The following is a 20,251-nucleotide window of genomic DNA, read 5'->3' as shown; positions in this document are numbered from 1 at the left end:
GGCCTTGATGTGTTCTGGGCCAGGAGTAATATATGGAGGACAAGTAGGAGATGGGCAGCACAGGCCAAAGTCTGGCTCAACCTGGAAGGGCCTTGGCCAAAGAGCTGGGACTGTGGCCCAAGGTCAGAGGGGAGCCTGTGGAAGGCTTTAACGGAAACGCCATGATCAGGTTTGTGGCTTAGAAGGACTGCACTGACTGTGGGACAGAGAATGGAAGCAAACAAGGAAGCCAGGGACGAGGCTGTGACCACTGAGCAGGGAGAGATGCTGGTACCAGGCCCAGCAGGGACAGAGAGGGGCAGACTCTGGTTCTTTCTCTTCTGACTCTGTCATCTGGCGCATGTTCTTTAACCTCTTGGTGCCATAAAATTGGCAGAATAGCCCCCACCACATGGAGTTGTTGTGTGGTTCACAGTAATACACATAAAATGCCAGGACAAGGCCAAGACCTGGTCAGCGGCTCAGGAAGTGTGAGTGGGATGGATCCGCCCACATTCCTGAGGGCTCCTGGGTAAGTGGTAATGCTGTTCACAGAGACTGGGAATTCAGGCAGAGAATTGGGATGGGGTGGGGGTAAGAACTTTGATTTAGGCCATTCCACGAGCTTCCTCTAGGATTCATAAGGGGCTTCTGCCCCACTTCATCTAATCCTGAAACAGAATAGCCTGTGGCTCAGAGCATGATCTCTGGCACCAGACCACCTGGTCAAGTCCTGACCTTGCCACTGATAGTGACTTCAAGCCAGTGACTTGTCCTCTCTGGGTCCAGTTTTCTCCTCAGTAGAATGAGGTTTAGGGTTCAGTTCCATTCACTCAGTCGTGTCTGACTCTTTGCGACCCCATGAGCTGCAGCGCACCAGGCTTCCCTGTCCACCACCAACTCCTAGAGCTTACTCAAACTCATGTCCATTGAGTCAGTGATACCATTCAACCATCTCATTCTCTGTCAACCCCTTCTCCTCCCACCTTCAATCTTTCCCAGCATCAGGGTCTTTTCAAATGAGTCAGTTTTAGCGTCAGGTGGCCAAAGTATTGGAGTTTCAGCTCCAGCATCAGTCCTTCCAATGAATATTCAGGATTGATTTCCTTTAGGATGGACTGGTTGGATCTCCTTGCCGTCCAAGGGACTCTCAAGAGTCTTCTCCAACACCACAGTTCAAAAGCATCAGTTCTTTGGTGCTAAGCTTTCTTTATAGTCCAACTCTCACATCCGTAGGGTGGCTATGAAAATTACAGGAGGATTGACATGACAGAGCTCAGAACAGTACCCAGGACACAGTAAATTCTGAATGTACACTACAGTAATCCTGGTGGTGGTGGTTGTAGAAATAATGGCTGGTGGTTTATGAACCCAGAACTGGTGTCCCTTGGGTATTATAAACTCAAAACTTGGTTCCAACCTCCTCATCCCCTGAGCACTAAAAAAGAAATGAAATAAATAAGCCAGGTAAAGGTAAGTGACTGTAAGAAAATAAAACCAGAAAACATGCCAGAGATGGTGACCAGTGAAGGTGTCCAGGAAGCTCAACAAAGACTCAACCATGCAGAGATACCCCAGCCACATGAGGAGTGCCCCAGGCAGAGGGAACACAGGCCTTGAGAAAGGATGAGGCCTGGCTGGCTTGAGAAGCAGAAGCAAGACCGCGTGGCAGGAGGTGTAGGTGTGGAATGAAGGGAGACAGTGGGAGATGGGACTGTGTAGAGAGCCTCGTCACCGGCTGCCCGCTGAAGTGACCAACCATCTGGTTTGCCTGGGACTGTCCCACCTTTGAAACTGAAAGGCCCAGAAAACTTCTTAGTCCTGAGCACACTGGGATGGCTGGTCGCTTGATTGCTCACTTGCCGCCCTCACTTCCTGGATGTGGATGTTAAAGCACCCCAGGCCTTGCTGGGGGCTGGCATGCCCTTCCTTCAGGAGAGCTCTGTTCTCCTGTCCCCAGGAGTGGGAGGCCTAGGTCCAAGGCCCGTAGAGTCAAATTACCTCAGAGCAGGGTGGGACAAGCTGAGTGGCCAGCTTCCTAAGTCCATGACCACCAGCATGTTGGCCATACTCTGAAGGCCTCACTTGCTCTTTTCTAGAACTTTCTGATTGGACTTTTAACATGTAGGTTAGGAGGAATTCTCTTGGAAATCAAAGCTCACATGGATGGCTTTTAAGTTTAAAAAATAAATAAATAAAAGCTTTTCATTCTCTGAAAGCAATAAATCCTGGCCTTCATTAAGTTTGAGGGGATACACTGGCCCATGTGTCAGTGATTAAGGCTTTGGGGTGAATGAAGAACTGAGGAATTTGGTGTCTTTGGGGTGTGCTGGTTTCTGTGTTGCTTCTCTGGAGTCTGTTTTCCAACTGGAAACAGAATCCCAGGAGATGACAGGCTCTGGGAAGAAGCCAATTCTCACTAGCACAGATCTGGGTCTGACTGAGCCCCAGAGACCTGCGCTAGGCTCTCCCACTCACTGCTGACCACCTAGGCTCTCCCACTCACCGCTGACCACCTAGGCTCTCCCACTCACCGCTGACCACCCAGCACTGACCCCTCACAGCCGATGCCTCAGATACACTCGCCGCCTGCACAGGAACCAGCAGCCAGGAGCCAGTTTCTCTGCATGCCTTTCTTAGCCTGGGCACCAGCTCTTTCCACGTTCAGGTTAACCTGACTCTACCTTCACCCTTGGGGAGCTCAAGAAAGTCCTTCTCCCTTTCCTGGAACTTCCCACTTAGCCCTTCCAGTCCAAGCCAACTGGCCAATCAGGGCCTCTCCAGTCCTGGAGATGTACTCATGGCCTTGAGCCCAAGAGAAAAGATGGGCCATTGTCTCTCTCTGTCCCTCTGAGGGGCTTCTCACTCTTCATGCAAGTTTACTCAGCCCTCCCTTCAGCTGCCTGAGCCAAGGGTTGTGACTTAGCCATCTGTCACTTAAAAGAACCCTTTCAAATAGTCCCTTGAAATCTCCACTGTAAGGCACAGAGGCCCTTTCCTGAAAGCCCTTCCATGAGCCCTGTTGCTCTGACCCAGAAACCATGTACTAACACCTCATCCCCTCCACTTGTATTCTGCTTCTCTCCAAGTCCTCTGGGTGAGGCAGTCCATTTCTTTAGCTTTCCCAAAAAGGAGACACTTAGGAGTGTCGTGCTAATGCCAACAAGAGCTCTGGTCCAGCTCCTGGCTCCTGACCAGCCCTGACTTGAACAGGTCACCTCATCTTGGGCCTCGGTTTCTTTGCTGTGAGCAAACCCATTACACCCACATCTCAGAGTTGCCAGCAGAATTAAAGAGACAGAAAAGCACCCAGCATATAGCCTGCATCGGCTCAGCATGTGTCAGCCGCGCCCCCCAGGCCTGCTGCACCCCATCTTCTGAGTCCCCTCCCACCGGGACCCTGGGGATCCTCCGGAGTTGGCTCTTGGGTCTGGTGTGCTGCCAGCGTTAAGTAATGGGTCTGGACTCTGTGATCCCATTTAAAATGCCTTATTATGATGTATGGCAGAAACCAACACCACATGGTAAAGCAATTCTCCTCCAATTTAAATTTTTTAAAAAGAGAGAAAAAAATAAAAAGCTACATGCCTTATTAAAGTTGCTCCTGACTTGGGAGAGAAACTAGCCTGGAAACAATAGACATTTCTGATGGCCATGCCAAAAGCAGGCCAGAGTCTGCTCCAGTGTTGGCAGTATGTGGGCTTTTATTTCAGAATTTAATTCACAGACTTCTAAGAACCACCCCTGGGCCCCTTCCATTTTGTGTGGTTCACAGTATATTTTTTAAAAATAATAATAACAAGTGCCAAGAACTGGGTATAAAAATTGTGACCCATTCTACCTGCCCACCTTCCACAAGCATCTTCTGCAAGAGGCCAATGGCAGGGTTGGGATGCCAGGGATCAGGATCTCAATGCTCGGCCCCATCCACACCAGCTGTCTAACCTCAGAGCTGAGTTAATCTCTCTGTGCCTCAGTTTCTCCATCTATGAGATACAGATCATAATAGTAGCTTTCCTCCAAGATTAGATGTGAAGAATATGAGTTAGTACCATGGAATCGAGGTTAGTGCCACGTGTAAATATTCAGTAAATGGTACCACCTGTCTCTAGTTTTTCTTGAACAGAGTTAGAGGGGCTGCTGTGTCTGTCCAGAACTGTCCACTCCTTTTGGAGGAAGCATCAGCATTCATATCTGAGGCCCTTGGGGAATGTGAGTTTGGGGCCATCCACCAGCCCTGGCCCAGCCCCCCACCCCAAGGTGGCCTCTGTTCCTTTGGCATGATGTTCAAGCAGGCTGACCAGGTCTGATCACTGGGGCAGTAGGGGTCTTCATTCACCTGGACAACCATCTTAGTTCCAAACAAACATTTGCCTTACAACCCCAGCAGCCTGTGGCATTGCTTTTCCAAACTGCTTCAGGACCTTACAACAAGCCGTTGGGCTTACAAGTGTGGTGGATGGTGGAGGATGAGCCTGTAGGACCTAAATGCCTTTTAAGTGAGCTGTACTTGCCAAGCAAGATACTGTGATTTTAATTCCTGAAGGACAGCATTACCTCTGGAACCCAAGCAGCCTGCCAGCTAGCCAGCTTCTCCCAGGGTCAGGGTCCCCTCCCCAAGTGCAGCGTCCCCCAGGCCCTCCCAGAGGCATTCCCAGGATACACTGCCTCCATCCTCCGAAGGACAGAGGGCCCTGTGAGGCCAGGCTGGAAATGAGCATGGTGGAAGTTTCCAGCTCTGAGGTTGATCTGAAACTTGTAAAACAAAATGATCTGGGGAGATGTTTTAATGATGTGGTCATAGAAGCTCAAATCCAGGAATTCCCCCTGCCTTCTATGCTCAAGTTACACCCCCACAATGGCCCTGGGGCCCTGGGCAATCTTAGGGAATGCCAAGCTGAATGTCTAGGGGATTCAGAACCACTCTCTTCCTGGAGTCCTGGGAAGAAGGTCAGATAAAGGAGCCTCCAATGCCAGAGGACCGGGTCTGAAGACCTCGGAGGATGTGGACACATGCGGGGACAGCCTTAATCACAGTAGCTGAGGTGTTTGGAGGACGGGCCCCGGCGTCACACAGACCTGCCACCTCCTTGCTGTGTACCCTGGGGGACACCACTGTCGCCTATGACCACACAGTTCCAGGCCTCAGTGGATGCTCAGTGGCATCGTGATAGCTGTGCTGCCAGCAGCGTTACCATCGTCTCCACTAGGCTGACCTGGGTTCACAATTCACTCTGGCCCTTGGTGGCTGAGAACCCAGGGAGCATTTCTTTTCTTTTGTTTTTTAATTGTGGTAAAATACACATAATTGAAAATTTACCATTTTTAAGTATATAATTCAATGGTATAAGGTACATTCACATCATTGGGCAACCATCCATCTACAGAACTTTTTTCGTCTTCCAAACCAAAACTCTGTCCCCATTAAACACTAATTCCCCATTCTCCTCACGACCCCGCCCCCACACCGCGCCAGCCCCTGGCAACCACTGTTCTTTCTGTCTACTGAATTTGACTACTCCAGATAACTCACATAAGTGGAATCATACAGTATTTTTCCTTTTGTGATTGGTTGATTTCACTCAGTATAGTGTCATCAAAGTCCATCCATGTTGCAGCATGTGCAGGAATTTCGTTCCTTTTTAAGACTGAATAAAATTCCATTGCACATATATATTGTAATAAATTTTGTTTATTCATTCACACATTGATGGGCATTTGAGTTGCTTCCACCTTTTGCTGTTGCATCTGGGAAACTTTCTTGATTTCTCTGAGCCTCAGTTTTCCCAATCTTTAGAGAAGAAAGAGTGGAGAGGGTTTAAAGCATTTTTCAAAACTGAGTATAGATTCCATTAGATAAGTTGCACAACAGCTCCTACCCTTAGGGACTTGCAGGTGGGAGGAGCGGGGGCTGACTGAGGGAGTGTGGCTGAGTAACCGCTGGATCCAGGGGAAGCGAGAGAGGGAGAGGCCTAGGCAGGCTGGCCCGGGTGGGCCCCAGGGTTGTGAGAGGACAGCAGTAAGGCAGGCATTGCTGCAGGAGGCGTGCTCAGCGGAAGGAGCTGCCCAGAAGGACTGAGGGAGACCAGCAGGTCCTCACTGCTCAGGCCGCTCTGGAGCCTGTCAGGGTTCAGGCCCCCTTTGAAGTGGGTCAGTGACATGAGTTCTCTAGCCCAATCAGAGATCAGATTTTTATCGGTTAGAAATGATTCCACTTTGTCCTCAAAGGGTGCTTGAGAAAAACATTGTCCTCCCTGGAGTTACTTAATATGCAGATGGTTGTCACAAGCAGAGCCCTCGCTAGCCCATACTATGCCTGAAACCTCAGGATTTGTTTCAGAAATCTCGTTCCCAGACCGTTCTACCCATGCATCCTGATCCCCAGGTCCGCAGACACACTGTAATCAGGTACGTGGAAAGGCTCCAGACTGGCCCTGCTCCTGGGGGTCAAGGTCAGGGTGTAATTGAGGGTTCAGCCAGCCTCTGGACTCAGACCCTGCCCACTACCCCATACTTGAGCTAAACTGAAATATAGCTACCCTGTCTCAGGCTTCATGCATCTTGGGAAGCATGTAATCCAGGTACATCAAATACCCAGATGCTAATGCTCCAGAGGCCCCTGCATTATTTCTTTCAGTCCCAAATAGGTCCTTCTTTTGTGCCCCCACGCTGGTGTGTCTGCTGTCAACTCATCTGTTAAATAGTTCTGCAAGGCAGGCGTGGTTGCCATCACCCCTAAACTTTTGTCCTTGTGGATTGGGAACCCAAAGCACAGAGAGGTTAAACAGCTTCTTGTCAGTCATGGTTTTTCCCTTTCTGCACCAGCGTCACCTGTGGGTGTCTGTTGCTCAAAGCCTCTGGAAAGAAGCTTTGCAGGCGCCACCACAGCAGCACCCACTGTGAAACGCCAGGGTCCCCACGACCACCAGCCCCTGATCCAGAGCTGTGTGGGTCACACAGAGGTGAGGACAGACCGAGTTGGTCTTCATCACCTGGAGACTCTCCAGCCGGGACTATTCTTACAGCAGCATCCTTGGGCAAGACCTTATTGTCTCCATCTGTACATCAACAAGTTGATCAAGACAGACTCCCAGGTGCCTTCCAGGGCAGCCTGAGTGTCTGAGTCTGCGCCAGCAGTGGGAAACATTGTCCTACTGTGGAAAGGAAGGAGCAGAGGAAAACCAACAGGTGGAAAACTCGGGCACACTGCTGGGCCAAAAGCCTGGTTTTGCTTGTTTGGAGAACATCTGAGCTGCAATCAGCTGGCCCAGCTTTCCCTGGGAGCCCAGGGCAACATGCTGTAGGCCTGGCCCAGATGCCAGCGGGGTGGCCCGTCTGCCCTGCTGCTCACCCCAGGGTGGCCGCCCCTTCCGCTGTCAAGGCTGCCTGCCTGGGGGGTTGACATATCTGGCACAACTGCCCTTACACCTTAGCAATCACAAACTGATGATGAAGGGCTCCCCAAAGCACTAGCTGTGTGGCTTTGTATGCAGGCATATGTGCCAAGTCACTTCAGTCGTGTCCAACTCTTTTGTGACCCCATGGCCTATAGCCCGCCAGGCTTTTCTGTCCATGGGATTCTCCAGGCAAGAATACTGGAGTGGGTTGTCATGCTCTCCTCAAGAGTATCTTCCCGACCCAGGGATTGAACTCATGTCTCTTACATCTCCTGCATTGGCAGGTCATTCTTTACCACTAGCGCCACTTAGGAAGCCCATGTGGCCTTAGGCAGGCAAGTCTTTTAGCCTCACTTAGCCTCAGAGTTCCCCTCTGTACAAGGCATACAAGAGGGATGAGCAGGGAATAGTTGAGCTCCTTGGATGAGCCACAGGAGTCCTGGAGCACAAAGGGCTCCAAGTTTATGTTTGCTAAATAAGTAGCCGGAGTGGTGCCTAGTAGATGCTGAACCAGGGCTTCTGCCCCTGACCAGCCCTCAGCACCTGACAATCCAGAAATTTATGAAGGGCCGTGCTTCCTGCCGTTCCACCCCACCACCACCCCGACAACTGCAGGCTTCACCATGCAAGCTTCTTGTGTGCAAGGCCTCTCTGTTTGCAAAAGAAGCAGACAGGGAGACTAGTAGTCGGCAAGAGGCTCAGCTCTGGCACTCCCCACTCCCGGGGCCTCTATTTATCAAGCATGGCAGGCCTCGCCACCTGCATCTCATGCTGTGGGAAGAAAGGAGGAGGAAAAAGTATCCCTCATCTCAGCAGCCCTGGGCATCAAATTAGGTCGTCTTGCATCTCTTCTAAGGCCTGGATCTCACTGGATTTGACAGTCTTTTAAAGAGAATGCCAAGGAATAGTGAGGAGGGAACTTAGGCTGCACACGATGCAGACTGCCGGCTGCAGTGGACTGTCTTCTGTTAGGAGGACCAGCAAGGCATGGCAGGAAGGGCAGGTGGTAGAGGCTAGGTGTGGGGGCAGCCTTTGCCTGATGCCAGTGAGGAAGAGGTCTCAGGTGTGGGGAAAGGAGGATGCTACAGACAGCTTCCACGAGATTTGTGGTTTGGCTCCATGGATACTGGTGATCCCTACACTTAGGTGAGAAGGGAACCCTGTCAGGGAGCACATGGAGAATTGGGAGATGATTTTGGCTTTGGATATGTTACCTTTCAATAGAATTATCCTGGAGGCAGTTGAATGTTTGAGTATGAATTTCAGAAGAGAGGGTCAACCAGCTGTCTATTGGTGAGCTGTTCACACAGAGGCTGCCGGGATCTGATTTGGACTGGCTGCAGAGGGTTCACAAGCAGCCGCCTCAGTCTCCTTCTTCACTTAGGCCATTTCAGTTGGGAGTCCTGTCCAGCCTGTCAGGCCTACAGCCCCACAGGTCATGTGCACTCATCAGTACCCAGGCTCCTCGCCCACGCCAGGCCTGCTGGGAGCTTCCCTCAAAGGCCCTGGGAAGCAGGGGCACCCCACCATGCCTGGACAGCTGCCTACCCACTGAGCATCCTCCTTACTGGGCCTTCTGCCTAACTATGCCACCCAGAAGAACCACCCAGAAAAATCCATTAGTTCAGCTCCCTCAGCAACAACAAATGTCTTCTTCATCTGGCTTGAGTTACCCAGACAGAGAATTTTGCAGTCATACCCCTGATGACCATCAGAAAACCATCGTGCTGCTTTAGCTTTCAGATCCAGGAAGAGCGCGGCTTATTCTCCCACTCTTGGGCCCCTTTCCTGCCAGGCTGCACACCTCAGTCTGAGGCCCAGGACAGCCGAGCAGCCTTCGATAGCCTGGTGAGAGCAGAGAACCCAGGGGTCAGTTTGCTGGGGCTCCTCCCTTGTACAGCCAGGGGAGCATGACCCCAGGTGTGCCAATGGAGTTCCTATTCCCACACCCTCACTCACCCCCCAGCACAGAGGATACCCAGAAAGAACAGACCAAACACCGACCAGCCTCACAAAGTTCCCAGGCACCGTCAGCCCCACAAAGGAGCTGGGAGGAGAGCAGGATGTATGTTTAGCCATGAGGGGTCTAAGGTATTGGGGAGACACCCACATGTAGGTGTTGGAGGCGGTTGGATGTGCAATGCGGTGCTTCAGGCCTTGGCTGACATCATGGACCTGGAAGCTGGTTACACTGTTTACACTGCCATGAGGAGATGTTGTCAGTTATGGGGGTGCCAGAATCTTAGCCTTGCCAGTTAATACAGTCCTGAGCCATTCCAGCATGAAACTCAAGGTCTCTGTCTGGTATCAGGAAAACTCAAGGGCCTCAAGGGCTGTGTAACTGGCATGAATCTCTATTCTCCAAACTCAGGGGTGGGACTTCCCTGATAGTCCAGTGATTAAAGAATCTGTCTGTCCTCTACAGAGGACACAGGTTCAATCCCTGGTCTAGGGAGATTCCATATGCCTTGAGGCAACTAAGCCCATATACCACAACTACTTAGAGTCCCATGCTCCAGAGTCCAAGAGCTGCAGCTACTAAAGCCTGTATACCCTAGAGCCTCTGCTCTGCAATAAAACAGTAGTCGCCCCCGTTCACTGCAACTAGAGAAAGTCCATGCACGTCAATTACGACCCAGCACAGCCAAAAATAAACAAATAAATGAATGTCTACTTAAAAAAAAAAAAAACCCAGGGGTGCATCATTTATATGGTCAAATGGTTTTAAACAAAGGTGCCAAGGCTACACAATGGGGAAAAGATAATCTCTTCAACAAATGCTATCGAGAAAAACTGGATATCCACATGCAAAAGAATGAAGGTGGGCCCTTACCTTATACTATATATAAAAATTAGCTCAAAAGGTTAAAAGTTAAAATTAACTTAATGGTCAAATAGGTAAAAATAAACAAATTGGGCTACATCAAACTTTGAAACTCCTGGGACTTCCCTGGCGGTCCAGTGGTTAAGAATTCACATGACAATGCAGGGGACACGTGATGAACGATGCACGGGTTCAATCCCTGGTCTAGGAAGATTCCACATGCCAAGGGACAGCTAAACCCATGCACCACAGCTACTGAACCCACACTCCAGAGCCCATGGTCTGCGAGAAGAGAAGCCACCACAATAAGAAGCCCATGTGCCACAGCTGTAGAGTAGCCCCTGCTCACCACAACTGGAGAAAGCCCACGCACAGCCACAAAAAGCCAGTTCAGCCAAAAATAAAATTAAATAAGTAAGTAAAATTTTAAAGAAACTTCTGCACAGCAAAGGAAATTATCAACAGAGACAAAAGGCAACCTACAGAATGGGAGAAAATATTTGCAAACTCTATACCTAAAAATGGGTTAATATCCAGAATATATAAAGAACCCCAAAACAGCAATAGAGACTGAGACATAGAGAACAGATTTATGGACACAGTGGGAGAAGGAGAGGGTGGAGACTTGAGAGAGTAGCATTGAAACATACATGTTACCATATGTGAAATCAATAGCCAGTGGAAATTTGCTGTATGATGCAGGGAGCTCAATCCAGTGCTCTGTAACAATCTACTGGGGTGGGATGGGGTGGGAGGAGGGAGGAAGGTTCAAGAGGGAGGGAACATATGTATACCTATGGCCAGTTCATGTTGATGTATGGCAGAGCCCAACACAACATTTTAAAGCCATTATCCTTCAACTAAAAATAAATAAATAGAAAACCCCTACAGCTCAGCAACAAAAGAACAATTCAGTTTAAAACTGGGCAAAATATCTGAATAGACATTTCTTCAAAGAAGATATATAAATGGCTAACAGGTATGCTACATCACTAATTATTAGAGAAATCCAAGTCAAGATATCACCTCATACCCATTAGGATGGCCACTATCAAAAAAAAAAAAAGACAGAAAGTAACAAGTGTTGGCAAGGATGTGGAGAAATAATAAAACACATGTGCACTGTTGGTGGGGATATAAAATAGTGTAGCCACTATAGAAAATAGAATAGCATTTCCTCAAAAAATTAAAAATAGAATTACCATACGATCCAGCAATTCTACTTGTGGGTATGTATCCCAACCAGTTGAAAAAGAATCCTGAAGAGATACTTGCACACCCATGTTATTGCAGCATTGTTCACAAGAGGGAGAAGAAACCCAAGTGTCATCAACTGAAAAGATGAATGGATGAAGATAGGACTTCCCTGGTGGTCCAGTGTTTAAAAATCCACCTTCTAATGCAGGGGATGAGGGTTCAATCTCTGGTCAGAGATCTAAGATCCCATATGCCCGTGGGGCAACCGAGCCTACACACGACAGTTAGAGAGCCCATGTACCACAGGAAGACCCAGAACAGCAAAAAAAAAAAAAAAAAGATGAATGGATGAAGACAATGTGGCAGACACATACAACGGACTATTGTGCAGTCGCTCAGTCCTGTCCGACTCTTGGTGACCCCATGGACTGCAGTACACCAGGCTTCCCTGTCTTTCACTATTTCCCAGAGTTTGCTCAAATTCATCTCCATTGAGTTGAAGATGTCATCCAACCATCTCATCCTCTGTGGCCCGTTCACCTCCTGCCCTCAGTATTTCGCAGCATCAGGGTCTTTTCCAACAAGTCAGCTCTTCACATCACGTGGCCAAAGTACTGGGGCTTCAGCTTCAGCATTAGTCCTTCCAAAGAATACCCAGGGTTGATTTCCTTTAGGACTGACTGCTTTGATCTCCTTGCTGTCCAAGGGACACTCAGGAGTCTTCTCCAACACCACAGTTCAAAAAAATCAATTCTTCGGCACTTAGCCTTCTTTATAGTCCAACTCTCACATCCGTACATGACCACTGGAAAAACCATAGCTTTGACTATACCAACCATTATTCAGCCTTAAAAAGGAAGGACTCCCCCGGTGGTACAGTGGAGAAGACTCCGTCTGCCAATACAGGGGACACGTATTCGATCCTGTTCCAGGAGGATCCCACATGCCACAGAGTAACTAAGCCTGTGCACCATACCTACTGAGCCCATGCTCTGGAGCCCCATGCTCTGCAGCAAGAGAAGCCACCACAATGAGAAGCCCACACACCACAGCTAAAGAGTAGCCTCCACTCACCACAGCTAGAGAAATCCCCCACAACACAATGAAGACTCAGCGCAGGCAAAGATTAATAAAATGTTAGTAGTGGCTGACTCTTTGTGATCCTACCAACTGTAGCCCACCAGGCTCCTCTGTCCATGGGATTCTCTAGAATACTGGAGTGAGTTGCCATTCCCTTCTCCAGGGGATCTTCCTGACCCAGGGATAAAACCCAGATCTCCCACATTGCAGACAGATTCTTTACCATCTGAGCCACCAGGGGAAGTTAATTAATTTAAATATATATATTTATTTTACATATATATATATATAAAGTCTTTTTTAAAAAAGGGAATGAAAGTCTTATCATATGTTGAGACATGGATGAACCTTGAGGACGTTATGCTAAATGAAAGAAGCCAATTACAAAAAGACAAATACTGCATGATTCCACTTGTCTGAGATACCTGAAATCATTAAGCTCTGACAAACGCAAAGCAGAATGGCAGTTTCCAGGGGCTGGAGGGAAGGGCAGAATGGGAGTTGTTCAGTAGATATAGAGTTTCAGTTTTAGAAGTTGAAAAGTTCTAGAAATTTGTTGCATGACAGTGTGTGTTTAATTAGCACTACTATACTATACACATAAAGAAGGTTAAGACTAAATTTTATGTTTGGCACCACAATAAAAACATTTTTAACTACAAACTCAGTAGTGCAAGAAATAGCATGTTTCTCACTTTTTAAAGTTTGTTTAAACACAGGTATACCTGTGGCGGATTCATTTCGATATTTGGCAAAACTAATATAATATTGTAAAGTTTAAAAATAAAATAAAATTTAAAAAAAGAAGAAGAAAAAAAAATTAAATAAAGTTTGTTTAACCTTCTAAGCTCAAGCCCCCCAGTCCATAAGGCTGGCATGAAATTCATTCTTACCTCACCCATGGGGTTTGCAAAGGTTTCAGAGTCTAATATGTAACTCCTCCCCTCCACAGGAGTCCCTTCTCTCTCTCTTCCTCAGAAGCCCTCCGTCCTCCCCATCCAGGACATCCCCCCTAATAAAAGTTGGAAGCACCACTGACCTGGGGCCACCTCTGCTATTCTGCTCTGTCCCAGACCCCCATTTCAGGTGCACAAATGGTCATGTGTGTGTGTGTTAGTCACTCGGACATGTCTGACTCTGCAATCCCATGGGCTGTAGCTCACCAGGCTTCCCTGTCCATGGGATTCTCCAGGCCACAATACTAGAGTGGATTGCCATGCCCTTCTCCAGGGGATCTTCCTTACTCAGGGATCAAACCCAGGTCTCCCGCATTGCAGGCAGATTCTTTACCATTTGAGCTACCCAGGGAGCCCACAAGTGGGGATGACTACCTGCTTAAAAATGAAGAGAACAATAAAGAGAAACACACACAGGCACACTAATTTCTCAGTGAGCCATCCTGCCACAGACCTGGTTCACGGCTGGTCTCTGCCTCTACTCTGTGATTGTTCCAGGAATTTTTGAGGGGGTTTAAAGTTGGCTTTTTTTTAAGTTTGTTTTTTTTTTTTTTTTTAATGTGGACCATTTCTAAAGTTTATTGAATTTGTTACAATATTGCTTCTGTTTTATGTTTTAGTTTTTTGGCCCTGAGGCATGTGGGATCTTAGCTCCCCCATTAGGGATCAAACCTAAAACCCCTGTATTGGAAAGCAAAGTCCTAACCACTGGAACATCAGGGAAATCCCCTTAAAGTTGACTTTTACGAAAGAACAGTGCTTATGGCACAAGCTGTTCCTAAGTTGCTTCCAGGCCCGGCCCAGAGCTGGGAGCGCAGTGAGGGGCAGGATGAAGAGAGGTATAAATTACAATCTAGTGCCTGCGACTTCGTTTCTGCACACCTTCTCCCACCTGAGAAAACAGGAGAAAGAACCAGAGGTAGTTAGACTAACGGGGAGTGAAAACAGAAACAGGGAGGGGAAGGCAAGGAGGCATGAGCTCCGCCCTCCACTCCAAGGCCAGGTGAGCTGTTCTCTGAGCCCTGCCGCCTGTTCCGGTACCTAGAGCCCTCTCCCTCTTCAGCATCTCAGTCACTCTGGTCTTGGGGGCTGATGTGGGCCCAGGGGCAGAAGGAGAAGGCAGGATGGTCTACATCAGATTCGGAAAGTGCAAAACCATGTGGATGAGACTGGATACCAAAAAGCACATGCATCAGTGTGCACATTATGTGCAATAAATCACAAGAACTTTATGGTGTCTCCCTAGAGCTGTGGGGAAGGGGAGGGAGGTGCCAAAGTGTTTAATGAACAGAGGAAGGAGGTAGGTGGATAGGATAGAGCCTGTTATCTCTGAGTTTAAGCATCTGAGATGCCATGATAGTGTCTTTTGGAGAAGGGCATCAGATGGTAAAGAATCGCCTGCAATGAGGAAGACCTGGGTTTGATCCCTGGGTTGGAAAGAACCCCTAGAGGAAAGCATGGCAACCCAGTCCAGTATTCTCGCCTGGAGAATCCCATGGACAGAGAAGCCTGGTGGGCTACAGTCCATGCGGTTGCAAGAGTCAGACACGACTGAGCAACTGAGCCTGTACACACGACAGTGTCTTTATGTGGTGTGCTCTCTCTGTTGCTTTATTTTAGTGAATATTAAAAAGCATTTGTCCAGGCTTTCATAAGATAACTGCCATCCTCAGCCTTATTTTTCTTGTAAGTCGGAAGTTTCTCAGTGGCAATCTCCTGCCTCAAGAGTTTCTAGGCAGTATACATTTTTGAATGGGAAAGGACTTGTGAATGAAATAATAAACAGATAATTGAATAACTAAATGAATGAGTGGGGGATGAGAATGCAACCAATAAGGATGATCCAGAGGAGCAGGGGTAAGGGAGGGACAGGAGACAGAGCTTTCTTCACACTTCTCTCCACTCTCCCAGCCAGCAAGGTGGTGGGCAGGCTATCCCCCCGGCTGCTGCGATGAATGTGAGTTGGGGGCAGCTGGCAGCAGGCAGGCTGTCCCCAAGGCCACTGGCTTCCCATCTTAAAGAGTCCATCCTTGTTTTCTGTCTAGGCCCCCCTGGACGGCGTGGCAAGCCCGGAAGAAGAGGTGATCCCGGTGAGTCCCAGGTTTTCTTAGTTCCTAAACCTCGACCTGGAAGTCTGCCCTTGACCTGGAACCTGGCTGGAGGCGCCAGTCCCCGCAGCAGCCCATAACCAAGGACCAGGTCTCTGTCTCACCCTCCAATTCCAGCCACTGTCCCCAGAGCTACAGTGCCCAGTGCTGCCTTCTTGGCATCATTTCAGTGTCACAGTTCCAGTGACAGTCCCGTCTATGCCCTCGGCCACCCCCTGAACCTCATTATCAGCCTCAGAAATTTTATTTATTTTTTTATTTTATTTTATTTTTAAATTTTACCCCCGTCTCCCACTCTGAAATGACCTCCTGTCTTTGTGGGAATAGATGGTGATTCCACCACCCAGGGTTGCTACCCTGGGTCCCTTGACACAAGATGGTTCTCCTCCGTGTCCCCATCCCTCCACAGACTTGGCCAGTCCTTCCCTTGGCAGAGCCACCAGGAGAAGACCCCTTCACTTTCCTGCCATACAACCTTCAGACTCGCCTGCATTTGCCATCAGCCTCCCTCCTGCCATCTTCCTTTCACCCAAAATGCACTCTTTCATACCCTTCGCCCAACTCACCGTAAAGCTTCCCTCAGAGGCTGCACACCCCTGTTGGGCTCCCATCTCCTCCACCTTGCCTTCCGCTCCTCCAAGCCCCTCCAGTCTCTTTTCACTGCCAATCCACTCACATCATTTTGGCCAAAGGTTACCACTGACCTCCTGGTGGCTACACAGGCAGACAGCAAATGCATTGCTGTCTCTCTTCCTGAGCCTCGTATTGGCTGTTCCCCAAGGCCCCCTGCTGACTCTTGCCTGTGTTTTCTCCCGCATCTCTGACCCCTTCTCATATACCTTTCCTATGAGACCCCACTTGCCTCTTACATGGATTTGCCCTTGGCCTTCTTTCTCTCCCACCCCTGTGGCTCTGGCACCCCCATAATGCTGATAACGCCCCTCTTCCTTCCTCTAGCCAAGTCATCCCCTCTGGACCCAGAGGTTGAACCTGGCCCCACTGAACCCAGCACTTCCCCTAGCCTGCCCTCATCCAGCTCCCCATTGCAGGGAAGGGACCTCCAGCCAGCTGCTTCCCTATGCAGGCAAGGGGCATCCTCCTCGATCCCTCCCTCCCCACTCCCACACCAAACCTCCCATCTGTCCGCCTCAGTCTGTCTCAGCACAGTTCTCACTACTCCTCCCATGCCCCCCACCTCCAGCTATGTCCAGGGTCCTCCCACTCTGAACCTGCGCTCATATCTTCCCCCACCCAGATCTCTCCTCCTGTACCTGGACTGTTACCCCAAGTTCACTATGCTTTGTCCTTTTGGCCTAGCTCAAGCATCTCCTCCAAAAAGTCTTATCTAATCCTTCTGGCTGGGGACAACACCCCAAGTCTACAGACGCATTTAACAGCCTGGTGCAGGGGAGCCTCCAGGGAATGGAAATGCACAGAACCGTGAATGAATGAATGCACACACGCTCAGCCCCTAGGCAACTTCATAAGGACAGCATGGTGGTAACCATGCTCCACCATCAGGAGGACCCCAGGCAGACTGAATCTGGGAGAAACAAGGCAGGTTCTCTGGAAGCTCAGATTCTTCTTCCTGGCCCTGGGCATGGGCCTCTTGTCCCCACTATTTGCTACATGCTTACCCAATCTAGTTCCTTACTAGATAAACTCCCCAGAGTTCACTGGCAGGAAATGCCTTTCGTGGTACTCGGTTTGCTTTGACTTCCAGAAGCTGGAGACTATTTTGTATTTGATTACAATGGATTTTCTGTGTAATCACTCCCCACCCCGCACCCCCCGCACCACTGCCTGCCAAATACACACTTCATCACTCAGTTCTCATTTATGCCCTCGTAAAAGATTTTATTGCCTTTTATTGTAAGCTCCTGATGTCCTTTTTGGAAGAAAAAGAGGAATAGATAGTGACTTTTTTTAGGACAAAGTATATTACTCAACTTAAAAACTCATTAGAATTATGACTCCAGTTCATAACTGATCTAAAAGTCAAGGGAAAATCAAGGACTCAATGGACCCCTGACCCCATGCTGTGTCCTCCCAAGTCCTTCATCTCATGTGATCCTCACAGAGCTCTGCGAAAGATACGAATTTGTTATTATCCCCATTTTGTAGATAAGGAAACTGATGCTTCACGGGGAGAAATGTCTTGTCTAAGGTCAGCTGCTGGGCAAGGGGTGGGCAGCCCCTCCTCCCCTTCACTACCCTTTCCCATGGGATGCCCTGTGGTCTGCCCATCACAGAATGGTGTGAGCAGCACAGAGCAGATGTCCCTCTCTGATTAGCTTTGGCTGGGCCTCGTGTTTATTTCTACAGTTTCACATACATGCACCTCTTGGCTTTGGGTCCTTCCCCTGTACAAACCAGGCTTTTCTTGAGCCCCAGGGAGAAAGGTTTTTGTTTGTTTGTTTGTTTGCCTGGTGGGACAATATCTGGCTGAGAGGGTTTCTTGCTGCTGCTGCAGACAGAACTGACCCAGCCCACCTGTGGAGATGGGGCCTCTCCAGCTCTCAGTGGGAGCCTTTGCCTGGAATATACTTCACAGGGCCTTCAGTGTGTTTGTATGTTTATCATAATAGAACGGATTTTTTTCTTCTCCCCAGTAGCCTATTTCTCAGCTGAGGAAGCCCAGCAGTATCCTTGGGATCCTCTTTCTAGGGAACTTAAGCAGGATTTTTTTTTCTCCTTCGGGATTCCCCTTTCTCCATGAGGATCGATCAGTCTTTCCTGGCTCCCCTAGCTCTAGATCCCTCCCTCAGTCCCGGAACTCCCTGAAGTGCTGGTGGTCTGCTCTGCAAACATGTCCTTCTCCACCAAAGATGGGCTCCCAGAGCAGTTTGACCCCAGGCACTAAAGAGATGGCCAATAAATGCTTGTTGACAGGAAATAGGGAGGAAAGGGAGGAGAGAGAGAGAGGGACTGATGGGCAAATGAAGGATAAAGGGTTAGGAGGCAGAAAGGGATGAAAACAAATTTTGCTTGGCTGTGCTAAACCTATAGAGACAAATGGAGCCACTCACCAGATCTCTGCAGGTGCCAGCCTTAGATCAGCAGTTTTAGTGTTAAGGTTTTCTATCCACCCTGGTCCTAAGGAACACTTTCTAAAAATACAGCAGAAGCACTGCCGGAATGGTAGAGTAAGGACCTCTGAAAATCAGCTCCTCCATAGAAGCCACAATAATGCTAGGAAGAAAATGACCTTTTCCAAATTCTGAAAATCAATGTCTGGTAACAACCTAAGAAATGTTAATTTTATAAAAAGGTCTGAACCTTGCTGAGAGCAGTGAGGTTTGTAGCTTTTTAATTTGCTCATCTCCCCAGCCCCATGGTAACCCTAAAACCATCACAGCCTCACAATCACAGTACCTGTGAAAATGAGCAGCCGCTGGAGGTGGCAGAACAAGTTTGAAGCTCCTCAAATGCTCATTCTCCAAAAATTGTCACTGTCAGCTCCCTGGAAAGGCCCATACACGTGACTTGTCTTTTTTTTTTTTGTAACTGATGCAGAGCTCACTTACTGGGAAAAGCCATATCCTAAGAGTGTTTGCCAGAAACACTCAGCAACAATTGTTTAACATTGCAGCTGCCTAAAGTGGCAAAACCAGTTGAAGCAACAAGAAGCTGACACAGCAACTTAAATGAAAATCAAGGGGATGAACTGTCCAAAGAAGCTTTAAAATGCTCCAACATACCTGGGGATCTAGAATATACATGCCTGCGTAGGGAAAGACCTAAAAGAACCCCAGTCTCTCACCTCTCGCTGACCTTGAGGCTCCATTCAAGCAAAAAGTGAAGGCAAAGGCAGAGTTGTAACCTGATAGAGTGTTGAAATTATGCTCAACACACACAAAGAGTCCCTTGGCACAGAATGGGAGATCTACCAGTTCAAGGCATTAAAGAAAACCTCTGACCTAAGCTAACAGTTAAGAAAACCAAGCAGAGAATCCAGTAACTGCCATGACAAAGAGTACACATTTCAGAGAAAATGTGTACACATTTAGCTCAGAAAAGGCCCTGAACAAACAAGAACAAACTCTGGAAAGGAGGAGGAGTATCTAATTTCTAGAGTGGCCACATTTGACTATTTGAAATACTGTTTTTAACAAAAATTATGAAACACACAAAGATATAAGAAAGTGTGGCAATGGGGGGAAAAGGGGGGGAGGAAAGCAGTTAAAACTATCAGTGAGTAAGCCCAGATGAACTTACTAGACAAAGATTTTATAATGGCTATTACAAATATGTTCAAAGAACTAAATGAAATCATGTCTAAATAATGAAAAGAAACTATTAAAATTATGTACCACCAAATGGAGATTATCAATAAAAAGATAGAAAGTGTATTTAAAGGAACAAAATAGAAATTCTGAAGCTGTAAAGTACGGTACTGAAATGATTAATTCACTAATGGGGCTCAAAAGTAGATTTGGGCTGGCAGAAGAACCAGCAAACTTGAAGATATGTCAGTTGAGATGATCCTGTCTAAGGAAGAGTGCCTGCTCCACACACACGTGAAAGAAAAAATCTTGAAAGCAGTGAAAGAACAATGACTCACCACAGAAACGGAATCCTTGATAAGATTAATAGCTGATTTCTTATTAGAAACCACCAAAGTCATAAGGCAGTTGGTATGACATATTCAAAGTGATGGGAAAAAAGAAAAAATTGTCAAAAAAGAACTCTATAACAACAACAACAAAG

General features: G+C 48.1%; 1 protein-coding gene across 1 annotated transcript in view; it reads left to right on the top strand.

Annotated features, from left to right (window-relative positions):
• The window catches only part of COL23A1 (collagen type XXIII alpha 1 chain), a 397,795-nt gene that overhangs the window by 305,289 nt on the left and 72,255 nt on the right, over nt 1-20,251 (top strand). The window contains exon 3 of the mRNA XM_086411033.1: nt 15,479-15,534. Within this exon, the coding sequence (XP_086267159.1) occupies nt 15,479-15,534 (56 nt within the window). The remainder of the gene's footprint in view (nt 1-15,478; nt 15,535-20,251) is intronic.

The sequence above is a fragment of the Bos grunniens genome, chromosome 7, assembly GCF_055505025.1.
Source record: "Bos grunniens cultivar Pamir isolate PY7600 chromosome 7, Bosgru_T2T1.0, whole genome shotgun sequence".
Classification (NCBI taxonomy): domain Eukaryota; kingdom Metazoa; phylum Chordata; class Mammalia; order Artiodactyla; family Bovidae; genus Bos; species Bos grunniens.
Note: the sequence above shows the minus strand (reverse complement) of the source record. Positions and strands in the feature narration are given on the sequence as shown.